A 15,865-nucleotide genomic window follows, 5' to 3' on the forward strand; every position below is an offset into this window, starting at 1 on the left:
ATTGATGACCTATCCTGAGGATAGGTCATCAATAAAAATCATTTGGACAACCCCTTTAAGAGCACAGTCAGGCCAGTTAACTACACATATACTGAGAAGCTTCTAGGAAATGAAGCAGTGACAGTACAAAAACATCCTATAGAAGGTTCCTCTGAAATGTGTAATGCAGTTGGAAAGTCTTCAGGATGTTTCAGATTATTTCTTGCGACCTTGTACTAAAATAAGAAAAAAGTTACGTTTTTACCCATCATTCTGCACTCAATATGCCACAACCAGAAAAGTAACACAGAATGTTAGAAATCTTTGCTAATTTATTGAAAGTGGAAAACTAAAACATTGCACTGACTATTCAGACCTTCTACTCAATACCTAGTTGTAGCGATTACAGCCTACAGTGATCTTCAGGTCTCTCCAGAGATGTTCGATTGGGTTCAAGTCAGGGCTCTGGCTGGGCCACTCAAGGAGAGTCACACAGTTATCCCTAAGCCACTGCTGTGTTGTCTTTGCTATGTTCTTACGGACACTGTCTTGTTGGAAGGTAAACCTTCAACCCAGTCGGAGGTCCAGAACACTCTGGATCATGTTTTAGGCTTAACCTCAACCCTGAACAGTCTCCATGTCATAGCCACTGAAAATCACCCCACAACATGATGCTGCTACAACCATGCTTCGCTGTAGGGATGGTACTGTGCAGGTGATGAGCAGTGCCTGGTTTCCTCCAGACATGACATTTAGACTTGAGGCCAAAAAGTCTTGGTTTCATCAGACCAGAGAATCTTTTTTTTTTTTTTCTCACGGTGCAAGAGTCCTTTAGGTGCTTTTTTGAAAACTCCAGGCGGGCTTTCATGTGTCTTTTACTGAGGAGAGTGCTTCAGAGGTGGACTTTCTGAACGTATCTCCCATCTGCACACAGTATCTTTGGAGATCAGCCCGAGAGACCACGGGATTTTTGATCACCTGACTTACCTTCTCACCCAATTACTAGTTTGGTGGGGTGGCAAGCTCTAAGAAGAGACCTGTTTGTTCCAAACTTCCTCCATTTAAGAATTATGGAGGCCACTGTGCTCTTGGGAACATTCAGGGCAGCAGAAACCTTTCAAACCTTTCTCCAGATCTGTGGCTCCACACAATCCTGTCTCTGAGCTATACCTTCCCTCCTCAGGGCTTGGGTTTTGCTCCGATATGCATTGTCAGCTGTGAGACCTTATATAGACAGGGTTGAGTCTTTCCAAATCGTGTCCAATCAACTGAATTTACCACAGATGGACTCAATCATGGGTGGAATCATCCCAACGATGATCAAGAAAAATCGGAGGCCCTAGAGCTAAAATGTAAGTGTCTGAATACATCTATCCATGTAAAAGTTTAGTTTTTCCTTTTTAATAAATTCTGTTTTCACTTTCTCATTGCGGGGTATTGAGTGCAGATTGATGGGGGATTTTTTTTTCTATTTTAGCACAAGGCCACAACGTAACAAAATGTAAAACACTTGAAAGAGTCTGAAGACTTCCAGAAAGCACTGTAGATGGCTGGTAGATCAGCTACTAGTGAAATAATGTGGATTCTGAAAGCAAGATTTCTATGATTTTTTTTTTCCAGTTTTTCAGTGTCCTGTGCAGCAGAAGCGCTGTGTAGGCCTTTATTACAGCGTCCAGTAATCTACCGGCTTAATCATCTCGTAAGCCTGCATGCATCCACTGCCGCTGGCAAGAAAAAAGGTCAAATGTATGACACTTGTGCCCCTGCCCAAAGCTCGGTGACAAGTTACATAACAGAGTGCTCCGTGATGAATGCAGCTCTGGCACAGAATAATTCTGCAATTACTAGATCAAGTGCACAACGCATTTCCTGCTTTACAGGGTAGACTTTCACTCGCTCACAACTACACAGGACATTATCTGCAATCTTAGAATATCAGTTCTCAAGATATTCATGGAGATTAATGGAACTGGATTATTTATTCAGTAGCGGTGCAGGACGCCAGGATATGCCCAGCAAATCTCTCAATTCTGTCCACGTTAACAGCAAAGGTCCTAGTTCCTCTCCTAGTCCAGGAATTTATCCATATTTAGGATATGTCCACATGGGGTGTATAGACTGTTTATTTTTCACTGTGGAATTTAGAAAATCCACAGTGTTTTTACAGAATCAGCAGAGTGAATGAGATTTAACTTCTTCCCGACCAAGCGATCTTCAGTTTTAGTTCTTCACTCTCTGCTTTCCCGAAGCCATAACTTTTTTATTTTTCCCTTCACATAGACGTATGACTGCTTGTTTTTGTTGCAGTTTAAGTTGTACTTTCTAATAACCCCATTTAATCTTGCATATGATATAGTGGAAAGCTGGGAAAAAATTCCAAATTGGGTGGAATTGGGGAAAAAAAACAACAACAAAAAAAAACACAATTTCACAATAGTTTTATGGAAGTCATTTTGATAGCAGTCCTTATGCAGTACAATTGACCTGTTACCTCCATTCTTTGTGTCAGTACGATTACAGCGATACCACATATATATCGTTTTATTTGTGTTTTAATACTTTAAAATAGTTAAAGCTACGGGAAAAATGTATTTTTTCTTTTCCTTGCCATATTCTGACCACCATAACTTTTTTACATTTACTTCTACGGAACTATGTGAGGGATCGTATTTTGCAGGCTGCTCTGTTGTTTTTATTAATACCATTATGGAGTGTGCATGGCTTTTTGATTGCTTTTTATCTAAATTTTGGGGAGATGTAGCAACAACAACAAAAAAAAACTGCGAATTGGCCAATTTGATTTATTTTCAGTTACGGCGTTCACTGTACGGGATAAATACATTTATATTTTAATAGTTCAGGCATTTTGGGACATGGCAATGCTCAATCTTTATTTTTATTGTTTTTTAATTTTATTTAAAAGGGGGTGATTTCACTTTTATGTTTTTTAAATATTCTTAAAAAAAAACAACTTATTTTAAAAAGGCATCAATCAGAATGATCAACCTTATTAAATCAGCCATAGTACTTGGAAAGGCTGACTCTGCTGATTGAAAACATACCTTTTTCCCCAGATTGGCAAATTAAGGCTAAAGTCCACCGAGGGTGGTCCCTAGCCACCTGGTGCACCTTAGCTCCTTCACTCTGTTGCCTTGGACACTATCCCCTCCACTTAGCCACGCCAATCAAGTGGAAGAGGAAGAAGGGTAGAAGGGTGGGGGTTCAGGGAAGGAAAGCATAGTAGCTAGGGTGCTCTGAGTTACTAGGGTCCGCACTTGGTGCACTTAAGTCTTAATTTACTTATGTCTCCTAAAAACAGGAGGGGGTCAGGGGAAGAAAGGCATGGACATAATCCCCTCCACTTAGCCACGCCAATCAAGTGGAGGAGGAGGGGGTTAGGGAAGGAGAGAAAAGTAGCTAAGGTGCACTGAATTACTAGGGTCCGCCCTTGGTGCACTTAAGCCTTAATTTGCAAATTTACTTAGGTCTTCTAAAAGCAGGAGCAGATCAGGGGAAAAAAGGCAGGTTTTTACATAGCAGGGTCATCTCTATCAGGCATTATGGTTAGTTTAATGGTGTTGATCCTGCTGACAGATGCCTTTAAATCCACAGTATGTCAGTTTGTACTGCACAATTCCACCACAGATTTCACCCTGTGTAATGCATGGGGTGAAATCTGCAGCATGCAGATTTTTCTGCAGCAATTTATGTCCGTGTTGATGTACCCTTAAGGGTTTATTCACACGTCCGCAATTTCGTTCCGCATTTTGCGAAACGGAATTTTGGACCCATTCATTTCTATGGGGCAGCACGATGTGCTGCCCGGACACGGAATTTCCGTTCCCGAAAAAAATAGAACATGTCCTATTCTTGTCCTCAATTGCCGGAGCGCACATTGCCACTGTCCGTGTTTTGCGGATCCGTGGATCCGCAAAACACGTTGAAGACGTGTGAATGGACCCTAAAGGTGTTTTCCGGGATGATCATAGTAAAGGAACCTCAGCATGGTCAACCCTATAAAATGAGACATATTGCCTGGTAGGATTAATCATGCTGCCATTATAAATCATTATTTTAACAGTGTAATTCTATTCAATGCAGTGAGATTCTAAGGTAAGGGCTACACTGGTCACACGACACCTGTCGCGGCAAGGATCGCTGAGTAGCGGTGATCCCATAGAAATGCATGAGATCGCTGCGGCAGTCGCATGAAATCCAACACGGCGGGATTTCTAGCGACCGTCACAGCAATCCCATTCATTTCTATGGGATCACTGCTACTCAGCGATCCTTGCCGCGACAGGTGTCGCGTGACCAGTGTCGCCAAGTAGCCCTTGCCTAATAGTCTATTAGAGAACTAATCTGATGACTTCTTGTCATAGTTCCCTATGGAAACTATTAAAAAATAAAAATAAATTAAAAATTTAAAAGTTTTTAAAAACATAAATAATTAAAAAAATTAACATTGGCATCACCGAATGAGAAAACGCCCATACTAGCAATATAAAAATATTTAACCCATACGCAAAACGGAAAAAAAAAAAAGTCGAAATGGCCAATTTTGCCTTTTTATGGTCGTTTCACCTCCCAAAAAATATTGAATAAAAAGTGACCAAAAAGTCATAAACACTGCAGGATGGTATCAATGAAAAGTGCAGATCGTTCCGCAAAAAATGAGCACTCACACAGCTCAGTACACCTAAAAATAAAAAAAAAAGTTCTGTGGATTAGAATATGGCAATGAGAAAGAAAAATGTTTTTTTTTCCTCCAAAGTCTATATTATTTTTTTTTCAGTATTGAAACGCAATAAAAACTAGACATGTGGAATATCGTTGTAATCGTAATGACTCGGAGAATAAAAGTAACAGTTTTATCGTATAGTAAACTACGTAAAAAAAATAAAAAAAAACGTTAAATTGGCGGAACAGCGTTTTTTTATTTTTTTATTCCACCCCATTTGGAATTGGTTTCTATTTTTCCACCTCACTGTATGCAGTTAGAAAGTACATCTTGTCTCACAAACAAGCCCTCAGACGGCTATGTGAATGAAAAAAAAATAAAAAAATTATGGCTTTAAAAGGGCTGGGGGTAAAAAAAAAAAAAATGAAAGTGAAAAAAACTGAAAACCACCTGGTCTTGAAAGGGTTGAATGACGTTGATGCAAACGGAAAAAGCCCCTTTAAAGTGGACTAGTCATGAAGAGATGTGCCACAACTGTAATAGCCGCGGAGAAGGTTATGCTGGGCTCATGACTACAATGGAAAATGACAGAATTGTCGAGAAACGCAAATGGATATTTTTATGAAAAGGATAAACCCCTTTCCGGAGCAGCAGATACCATAAAACCCCCCCAAAACCAGACATGAGAAATCTTTACTTACAGTCTGACTAAAAATGGATGGTTCACTTCCTTCAAGACAGACTTCTCATTGTGCACGTGCTGCTCTTGTTTTAGGCGAATCACATCGGGAATGCTCATGACTTTTAGTGCAAAATAGTGCTTTGCCGTTTTCTCTTTCACTAAATGGACCCTCCCAAACGTTCCAGTTCCTGAAAAATACAAGCACAAAGGATGTAAGGTCACAAACGGTACAACACAGGCAGTCTAGTGGTGTTACTAATACGGTATATTGTGATTGTCCATATTGCTGCTCTTATCCAGGGGTTACGACCACCCTGTAATCCAGCAGCGGTGGCCGTGCTCATACACTAGAAGACAAAAGCACTGGCCTCTCTGGTTGGGACCGGGACCGTGCAAGCACACGCAGGTAAAGGTGCAGTTAGACACACCAATAATCACCGTCCAAAGGTGCCATCGATCACCCCATGAATGAGAGAAACGCTCGTTCATGGGTTGATCCTGCCGCTCATGCAGGCACCACCAATCATGGCTTCTGGGCACCAGATCTTGTGGTCTAAACAGCGATATGCTGCTCAGGAGGCCATGATTCTGTATGAGGATGAGGGATTGCTATAGCGATCTCTCGTCCTCCTACTGTGAAGGAGATCTCTGCATGTAAATGTGTGGTCTCCTTCACTGAGCGAGCAGCCGACTGTCGGGAAGGAACGCTTCCTTCCCGACAATCAGCCCGTCTATACACACCTTAAACATGCGCAGCAGATCCCGTCCACCTTGTATCTGTGCTGCAGCGGTGGTCGCTACCCCTGGATACGAGCAGTGTACAATTTGATGGAAAAATGAATCCAGCCAGCAAAGGAGGCAATATTGACAATCACAATACATTAGTAAGTGCCTTGTATTAACTTTGTCTACATGATACATGCCATTTGTTGAAGTGAGACAACCCCTAAGTGATGGCCTATCCTCAGAATAGACCATCACTAGATGATCGGCGGGGGTCAGACACCCCACACCCCTCCGATCGGCTGTTCAGGTGTAGCTCCAAAACAATACAAACACCATCAAATGTGCAGTGGAGAGAGCTTGATACTACAGGGCAATGGGGGCAGTGCGGAGCTCTGTCCACTACACAGCTGATGGCGCCAGCACCAGAGCTAGACCTGAACAGCTGATCTGGGGTGCAGGCTGTCAGACCTCTGCCGATCAGCTAGTCATGTCCTATCCTGAGGATAGGCCGTCACTTAGTAAAAGTTGGACAACCCCTTTAATTAATTAGCAATATGGTTGCCATTCCAGCTCCCACAGTGCCTCTCGCACATCAACATGGCAATTCTGACTAGTTATGTGGTGTTCCATTATTTGCTCTTATGTTGCCAGTAGACTTGGTGACCACACATGGGAGCTGCCATATTGGCTGACACCCACCTTTCCCAGACATGAATATAACCTGACAGAACAACTCAAGAACCTCTCATTATAGGATTTTGCAGTTGGGTTACTATTTCTCAATATGGAGATCGCTTAGTAGGCATAAAGGGGGGGGGGGGGGGGGGGTCATTTATCAAACAATTGTTGAGTAGAACTGGCTTAGTTTTCCAAAGGAGCTGTCCAAAATGAAAGGTGGAATCTGATTGGTTGCTATAGGCAAGTAAGCCAGTTCTCCTTTACACCAGTTTGCTAAATGACCCCCAAGGAGTCTTATAGATCCCTCTATGCTCCTTTAGATTGTGGGGGAAATGGTATGCTGATTAGCTCTAGACCAGTAAGGGTTCTCTCACACGATCATATGCATTCTGCGGTTCTCAAAACGCGGATTCGCAAAATACAGATGACATCCATGTGGCATTGACTTCAATGGGCTTGTGGTCCACTTTTGTGGCCAAGAGTAGGACATGTTCTATCTCTTGTGAAACGGACATATGGAAGCAGAAAGCACATGGAAGACAATAGGTCCGCAAAAAATATGTACGCGTCTTGCGGTCTGCAAAATACATATGGTTGTGTGAATGCACACTTATGGTGAGGGCATCTCAAAGCTTGGCCTGAACAAGAATATGCGGTGAGAAGGACATATTCTATTGTCTGTAACGCCGATTCATCATTTATTGGTGTGGAATAAAACTACGAATACTTGCAGAAGATAGGAAAGCAAATCTATCCACTGCAGTAACGCTAGTTTGTATCCTCTCCGTACAACTCAGAGAGGACTTTGAGGTCAGGCTCGCCAGAAGCACCCCGGGGGTGATGGTAGATGGTGATGTGATGGTAGACTATGAATAGAGAAATGTATATTCGCCAGAGCCGCCACGTCTAAATTAAACGTGCCACTGAGGTTCTCATAGAACAAGAACAGAATCCAATTCAAACAGGTTTCCAGAATTACATAATCAAGCCTTATAGGCTATTTACACCTTCGGAGGCTTTTTTTTTTTTTTTTTTTTTTTAGTGATTGCATGTTACTCATTTTTGACAAAAAAATAATTTATTCAATTGCCATTTATTAAAAATACTGAGCTCTTCTGTTACAGAGGGTTAACTGTTTTTCTAGCTGTGTGACTGGTACTTTCACTTCGTGAAGGTCATCTAATAGACCATCCCTCTAAATTACTGAGAGGTCATAAACACTTATTTAACCCTTTCCTGACATAATAGTACTTTACATGTCGGGTCTTCAAAGATGGCGCCTGCTCCTTAGCAGAGCGGGTGAAATAGCAACAGAGTGCCTTCTGTTTCACACAACAGGCATCCCCGGCTAATGTTCGCGACCGGCAGTAATGCCGATCATGGACATTTAACCTGTCTGCTGTTGTGGTCAAACCTGACCATAGCATCTGAGAGCCTGTATTACTGGGAGCGTGCGCTTCTGGTAATGCTCCGGGCTACTCCATGAGGATATTGGAGCAGCCAGAGCTTGTATGCAGCAGCCCCTGTCATAGATAATGACAGGACGCTGCTGCACAGTGTTTCCTAGGGAGCCCCTGTCTGTAGCAGGACTCCATAGGAAACTAGTAAAATCATCATAGACTCCAATGCTAATGCATTGGAGTCTATGATAATAGCAATGGAATAACTTCTTGTTACAGTTACCTATGGGAACTATTAAAAAAAAAAAACTGTAAAAAAAAAATAATAAAAAAAATAAATAAATAATACAAATTCAAATCACCCACTTTCCCCAAAATGAGAATAAAAAAAGGAAAAAAAAAAAATACACATCATGGTTATAGCCGCGTGCGAAAACGTTCGTACTATTAAAATATAAAAAAAGTTTTTAGCCCATATGGGGGAAAAAAAAAAAAAAAAGCATCAAAATTGCTGGGTCGCCATTTTTGGCCGCTTCTCCTCCCACAAAAAATTAAATAAAAAGTGATCAAAAAGTTGTACACACTCCAGAATGGTATTAATGAAAAATACAGATTACACCGCTATAATTGAGCCCTCATACAGCTCCGTAAGCATAACAAAAAAAAATTAAAAATCAAGTTTTTCATTTTTCTTTCAGTATCAAAACGCAAGAAAAAAGTATAGATTTGTGGTATTGCCGGATTCGTACTGACCTGGAGAATTAAGATCACAAGTCAGTTTTACCACATAGTGAACGAGGTAAAAAGAAAACCTCACCTGTCTACAATCACACCACTGCTTCCAGTTCCCACAAGACCACAAAGTCACTTGGTCTTATGACCAACCGCAGCTGTCAGATGGGCTTGAATGGTACATTGAAGCGGTTATGTATCGTCCAATCCGTTGTGACCACTAAGAACTGTAAATGAAGCAGCGGCAAGACCACAGTAGGAGTGGGGGGGGGGGGGTTATGTTCAGAGGCTCAGGGTGTCAGCTCCAAGGCCAGACAACCCCTTTAATACAGACCTCCAGACAGACACAAAAATTAATACAGACCCCAAAATTAATATAGGCCTCCACACCAGACCCCAAAATCAATGCAGACTGCAAATCATCTCTTAAATTCAGAACCCAGATGAGACCTCAAATCAGCCCCAAATTTATACAGACCTCAGATCACACCCCAAATTTATAGACCCCGTCTCAGACCCAACACCCCCACCAAACGCTTCAGTCCCCTATATGCAGACCTCAGAGCAGGCTCTTCATGCAGAGCAGCATTGTGGGAAGACTGTTTAGTTTAATATGGGGTAATTGGGGTCTACTGTACCTCATAGGGATTTCGACTTCCTCTGGATTAACACAAGAATTCACAGTTCAACAAGAGCCCGTCTGTGGGTATAATGTTACAGAGGTGGTATATAGAAATATCAGAAGTCACAGACTACCACCCTTAAAAGTTTAACATAGTCTTGATTGTATACCATTAAAAACCCAAATAGTAACATAACAAAAAAAATTATAATATAAATGAGTCAATACTCAGCACTTCGGGACACTGGTAGGCAGGTATAGGCCAAATATACTTTACTATGGGCTCTGACCCTAAAGCTGGCCCTATATCTATCATACCCTGCCTATAAACAGAATAGCCGCCCCGATAGGAGGTTCCTGATACGAGATCGCCCCTGAGCGCCGCAGGATGGCCCTGAATAGGGGGATGTAGCTACCAGCTAATATATGCTGACCAAAAGACACCGTCACTACAATGAGGAGTAGCACACTATAGTATCAAAAAAGAAAACAAAAACATACACAAAAAATAATAATTAAATAGATAGGAATCCAGGTTTGTATATCACTCCTGTAAGCCGATCCGGATTACAGATAAATCGAAAATTTATATTATAGCATCTGGATCGGCTTACAGGAGTGATATACAAACCTGGATTCCTATCTATTTAATTATTATTTTTTGTGTATGTTTTTGTTTTCTTTTTTGATACTATAGTGTGCTACTCCTCATTGTAGTGACGGTGTCTTTTGGTCAGCATATATTAGCTGGTAGCTACATCCCCCTATTCAGGGCCATCCTACGGCGCTCAGGGGCGATCTCGTATCAGGAACCTCCTATCGGGGCGGCTATTCCGTCTATAGGCAGGGTATGATAGATATAGGGCCAGCTTTAGGGTCAGAGCCCATAGTAAAGTATATTTGGCCTATACCTGCCTACCAGTGTCCCGAAGTGCTGAGTATGGACTCATATTTATAATTTTTTTCATTTTTTCGTTATATCACTATTTGAGTTTTTCATGGTATACGATAAAGACTGTTTTAAGGGTGGTAGTCTGACTTGTGGATTAACACAGTAGATTGATCTGTGTCTTTTTGACCTCATCACCGAAGTGACTATGTGCAGCACATGTTTTAATTCTATTCATAGAAAATACTATTGTTTCAAACCTGCTTTAAATTGTTGACACGTTTGACTTTCTGAAAAAATAAACTATGCAAACTCAAAACCAATGTCAGCTCTGTTATATAAACCACCTTTCAACATCATTTGACTTCACTGAAACGGTATTTGCATTCTGATCACTCCTAAATCCTTAAAAAAAAAAAAGAAGAAATCTCAAGCCAACTGCAATTCACTCGCTTGTTGTGAAGGATAAATATAGCTCCATGGCCCCGTCCAAGCTCTCAACACCCTTTTCTGCACTGACTAACGAAACAGCTTCAAGGAACTTACTGAGAAAATGCAAGACTCGGACTTGGGAAGCATCTTCAATGTCAAGAGTCACCTCAAAGATCACATAAAAACAAGCCTCTTCTGACAGGTACAGCAAGAACAGGTTCTGCTGAGCTTTTCAGGAACATATAGTCATGTTTTCCAAGACTACAGTATGGTACGGATGAGCTAGTATCTTAGTTCTGTCAGGATCCACCCTTTGATTGTCAAAACAGAAATGCACAACTGGATTTGTAGGCAGGTCTGACCAGTACATGCAGGTTTCCTACATGTTATTCTGGTGCTTTGACCAAGGCGAACAGCCAATTTTGTAGAAGCTAAAAAAATAAACACTGTGACAAATCAACAATGGGTGAGAATACCCCAGCTGGACCATAAATACTTGACTGGTGATAAATGTGGTGACCAGGCAGGTCAAGGACTGGTGGGGACATACCTGAGAAACCCTTGCAAGAGTCTGGGTGAGCATTATCCTGCTAAAAAAATGCCAGTTGGAAGCCCTGCCAACACATGTGGCCACAGGATGTCCTACACATATCACCGAGCCCTTTGTGTCCCTCATATCACTACTAGGGATGACTGACCAGCAGTTGGGGCAGTGTATCGCCCCATAGCAAAGCCAGGATTCAAGCTCTCACCACGAGGCCTCTCTACTCGAACATCGTTGAATCAAATAGAACCTGGAATCGGCACTAAAGACTAATACATTTCCAGTCCGTGGCAGTCCATGTTTCTTGTTCACGACACCAATACAAAAGGCGACGATGACTGGTTGTCAATGGCAGGACACATAATGGGCGCTGTGATACCAAATTGCCTTCTGCCAAGCGACTGGAAATGGCACAGGCATAGAAACATAGAATGTGTCGGCAGATAAGAACCATTTGGCCCATCTAGGCAGAGACAGGGATGTGTAATGAAGGTGCAACCTGTGTCTGGATGGTGGACAATGAAACTGTGGGAAGTGGTCATCGATCCTTTCTACTGGTGTTCTATGCGGGCCGTCCGGAAACTGTTTGCCATGTGTGCGTACCCTCAAGTAACTACTCAGTGGGGGAAATTTGTCAAAACTGGTTTAAAGGGAAACTTGCTTAGTTACCCAGAGCAACCAATCAGATTCCACCTTTCATTTCCCAAAGGAGCACTGACAAATAAAAGGCAGAATCTGATTGGTTGCTCTAACAGTGGGGCCAAGTGCAGAGTTCAGTTCGTGCTGTAAACATTATAATGAATTTCCTTCTTATTTTTTACAAATAATAGGGAAAAAAATCAAAAAGCTATAGCCTGAACACCCCATTTCGACAGTAATATATAGTGATATTTAGGGAAGGCAACATAGGCCCATTTGGTGCTCCTGTAAATGCGAAGGATGACACTATATTAGGTGTCGTGTATCTGTCTAGAAGTAAGGTTTCTGAAAGGGCATCTATCAGCAGATCTGTACCCATGAAACTGGCTGACGGCATCCGTGTTGGTCCCATGTTCATATGTGGCTACATTGAAGTTTTGATATATGCAAACGAGCCTCTAGGAGCAAAGGAGAAACTGCCATTACCCCTAGAGGTTCTGCTCTCTCTGCAACTGCTGCGCCCCCTACACTTTGATTGGCGCTCTTCATATGTGCCAGAGTGTAGGGGGCACAGCAGTTGAGGAGAGAGCTGAGCTTCACATATGAACATGGGACCAACACAGATGCCTTCAGCTGCCAAGCGCACATGTAACAGGTCAGTCAGTAGAGATGAACGAATTTCATATTTTGAAATTCGTTCACACTTCGTTTGTTGGTAAAAGCAGAATTGCGTTATGGATTCCGTTACCACGGACCATAACACAATTCTATAACGGAATGCCTTTAGAGGCATTCCGTTATGCATTCCGTCATAGAATTGCGCTATAATCCGTGATAACATGAACTTCGCTCATCTCTATCAGCCAGTACATAGGTACAAACCTGCTGACAGATGTCCTTTAAATGGGTCCAAAATTCTGTGCGGATTTATTTCATACTATATTTTTATAGGAGTCGGAGCTTGTTTTTTTGTCACAGAACTTCTAATACACTGCTTCTCTTCACATACCCATGTAGTTAAAGGGGTTGTCCGGGTTCAGAGCTGAACCCGGACAAACCTCTTTTTTCACCCAGGCAGCCCCCCTGACTTGAGCATCGGAGCAGTTCATGCTCCGATGCTTTCCTTTGCGCTGCGCTAAATCGCAGAGGGCAAAGGCTCTTTTGTTTACAATAACACACTGCATGGAGAAGGCTTCCGCCCGGCAGTGTGTTCGGTGACGTCACCGGCTCTGATGGGCGGCCTTTAGCGCTGCCCTAGCAGTTTTACTGGCTAGAGCAGCGCTAAAGCCCGCCCACCAGTGCCGGTGACGTCACCGGGCTACCTGAGCAGCCAGAAGAAGAGACTTCAGCGCTAATGCAAGGGACCCGGAACGTCACAGAGTCTAAGAAAACAACACTTGCGGCTAAGAATTTCCTATAAGAAAACGGGGCTTCAGAAACATGTGGAAAAGGTAGGACATGGATGTATGTTATATGTATGTCTGTCTTGTACTAATGGAACAAAGTCCTCAATCCCAGACAACCCCTTTAATGACAAAACACAACTAACACAGGTAAGACATAGGGGGAGATTTATCTTCCCCATAAGCCAGTTTTCGGTTGTAAAAAAGAAAGAAAAAAAAAGAAAAAAAAAGAAGGTCGCAATTGACGTTTTTTAAATATACACCATCACCACTTTCCATTTATTATCATTTACACCAGTTTTCTGGTGTAAGTGATGCTGAAAACTACACCAGCTCAGAGCTGGATTAGATTTTAAAGGGGTTCTGCACTTTCATTTAACTGATGATCTATCCTCTGGATAGATCATCAGCTTTTGATCGGCGGGGGTCAGACACCCGGGACCCCCGCCGATCAGCTGTTTGAGAAGGCAGCGGCGCTCCAGCAGCGCCGCGGCTTTCTCACTGTTTACCGCCGGCCCACTGACGTCCCGACTAGTATCAACTAGCGTGGGCGGGGCTAAGCTCTGTTCACTTGAATGGAGCTTAGCCGCGCCCACGCTAGTTGATACTAGTCGGGACGTCAGTGGGCCGGCGGCCCGGCGGTAAACAGTGAGAAGGCCGCGGCGCTGCTGGAGCGCCGCTGCCTTCTCAAACAGCTGATCGGCGGGGGTCCCGGGTGTCGGACCCCCGCCGATCAAAAGCTGATGATCTATCCAGAGGATAAATCATCAGTTAAATGAAAGTGCAGAACCCCTTTAAGTCTGGTGCATGGACGGCTGGAGGACACATTTAATTTATGTTGATCCAGGTTGTTATTCTGATTGCCTGATTGGAGTCGGGAAGGAATTTTTTTCCCCTAAAGTGGGGAAAATTGGCTTCTACCTCACAGGGGTTATTTTGCCTTCCTCGGGATCAACTTGCAGGATAATAGAACTGGATGGACAGATGTCTTTTTTCGGCCTTATAAACTATGTTACTATGAGGCGCACACACCTTACAATAAATTAAATGTATCCTCCCTTGGCGCAGAAAATATCAAGATCGGTCTTGATAAATCTCAATTCTGTTTTTATTGAAGTACGGTAATAGCAAAACATACGGAGACAAAAAGACTGCGATTATGGGTCCCACACAGGCAGGATAGGCGGAGATGCATCTTCTCGGAAACTAGGAATATTGCATACGAACAGCAGGCAGGAATCTACAAAACTAGGGTACGTTCCAAGTGAAAAAGAAAAATGAAAAAGTTTCAAATGATGTTGGAAGAGAATAAACTGGCGCAAACTAGAAGTCCAGTGCACTAACATGGCCACACAAAGGTAATCATAAGGCTGTCAAAACAATCAGTAAAGAGTACAACACTCCCAAAAAGCAGGGGTCATATAAACAGAAGATCAAGCAATCATAAGTGGAAAGTAATTGCTGAGGAATTTGAGTACAAAACACAGAGTAAGGGCTCATTGACACGAACGTGTGAAGCCCGTGCTGTGTACCGCAAATTGCAGTCCGCAATGCACGGGCATCGTCCATGGGGCAGGCGCGTGGGGATCGCAGACCCATTCACTTGAATGGGTCCGCAATCCTTCCGTTCTGCAAAAAGATAGAGCAAGTTCTATATTTTTGCGGTGCGGAAGTACAGAACGGAACCCTAGAAAGCACTCCGTAGTGCTTCCGTAGTGTTCCGTTCCGCATCTCCGGATTTGCGGACCCATTGAAATGAATGGGTCCACATCCGTGATGCGGAATGGCCACGAAACGGTGCCCGTGTATTGCGGATCTGCAAAATGGCAACAGGCATCACACGTTCGTGTGAGCGAGCCCTAAGGGTCCATTCACACTTCCGCACTTTGGGTCCGGATCCGTTCCGCAATTATGCGGACCCATTCATTTTCAATGGGGACGGAACTTCCGGTCCGCAGCTCTGCAAAAAAATAGAACATGTCCTATTTTTCTCTGTAGCTGCGGACAAGAATAGGCATTTCTATTGGGGTGCCGGCCCGGTGTTTTGTGGATCCTCGCGGCTGCCGCACAGATGGAGCCCGTGCATTCAGGACCGCAAATTGCTGTACCTAATGCGCAGAACGGCCGCACAACGGCCATGTGCAAGAGGCCTAACTTCCGTTTTTTTTTTTGTGGACCCATTGAAATGAATGGTTCCGTATACGGTCCGGAAAAAATAAACGGAACGGACAAGGAAAGAAAATACATTCGTGCGCATGAGCCCTAAAGCAAAGTCAAGACAAGGTTGCCCTATCCTAAGAAAAAGGTCTCTATTCTTGTTTTATCAACCTGCCAATCCCGTTGTTGCACCCTCGCTCTACACCAGAAGTAGTTGAAGTTTTTTCACTCCATTTCAAATATAGTAGTCTATTATTGATTTAGCATTGGAAATTATAAAAGTGGCAAGGTAATTTTTTGA

The 15,865-nt window shown here is 42.9% G+C and overlaps 1 protein-coding gene across 1 annotated transcript in view; it reads right to left on the reverse strand.

Annotated features, from left to right (window-relative positions):
- PRKX (protein kinase X-linked) overlaps nt 1-15,865 on the reverse strand; it is a 143,583-nt gene that overhangs the window by 62,914 nt on the left and 64,804 nt on the right. Inside the window, exon 2 of the mRNA XM_040423753.1 lies at nt 5,362-5,530. Coding sequence (XP_040279687.1) covers nt 5,362-5,530 — 169 coding nt within the window. The remainder of the gene's footprint in view (nt 1-5,361; nt 5,531-15,865) is intronic.

Source organism: Bufo bufo, chromosome 3 (assembly GCF_905171765.1).
Source record: "Bufo bufo chromosome 3, aBufBuf1.1, whole genome shotgun sequence".
Classification (NCBI taxonomy): Eukaryota; Metazoa; Chordata; class Amphibia; order Anura; family Bufonidae; genus Bufo; species Bufo bufo.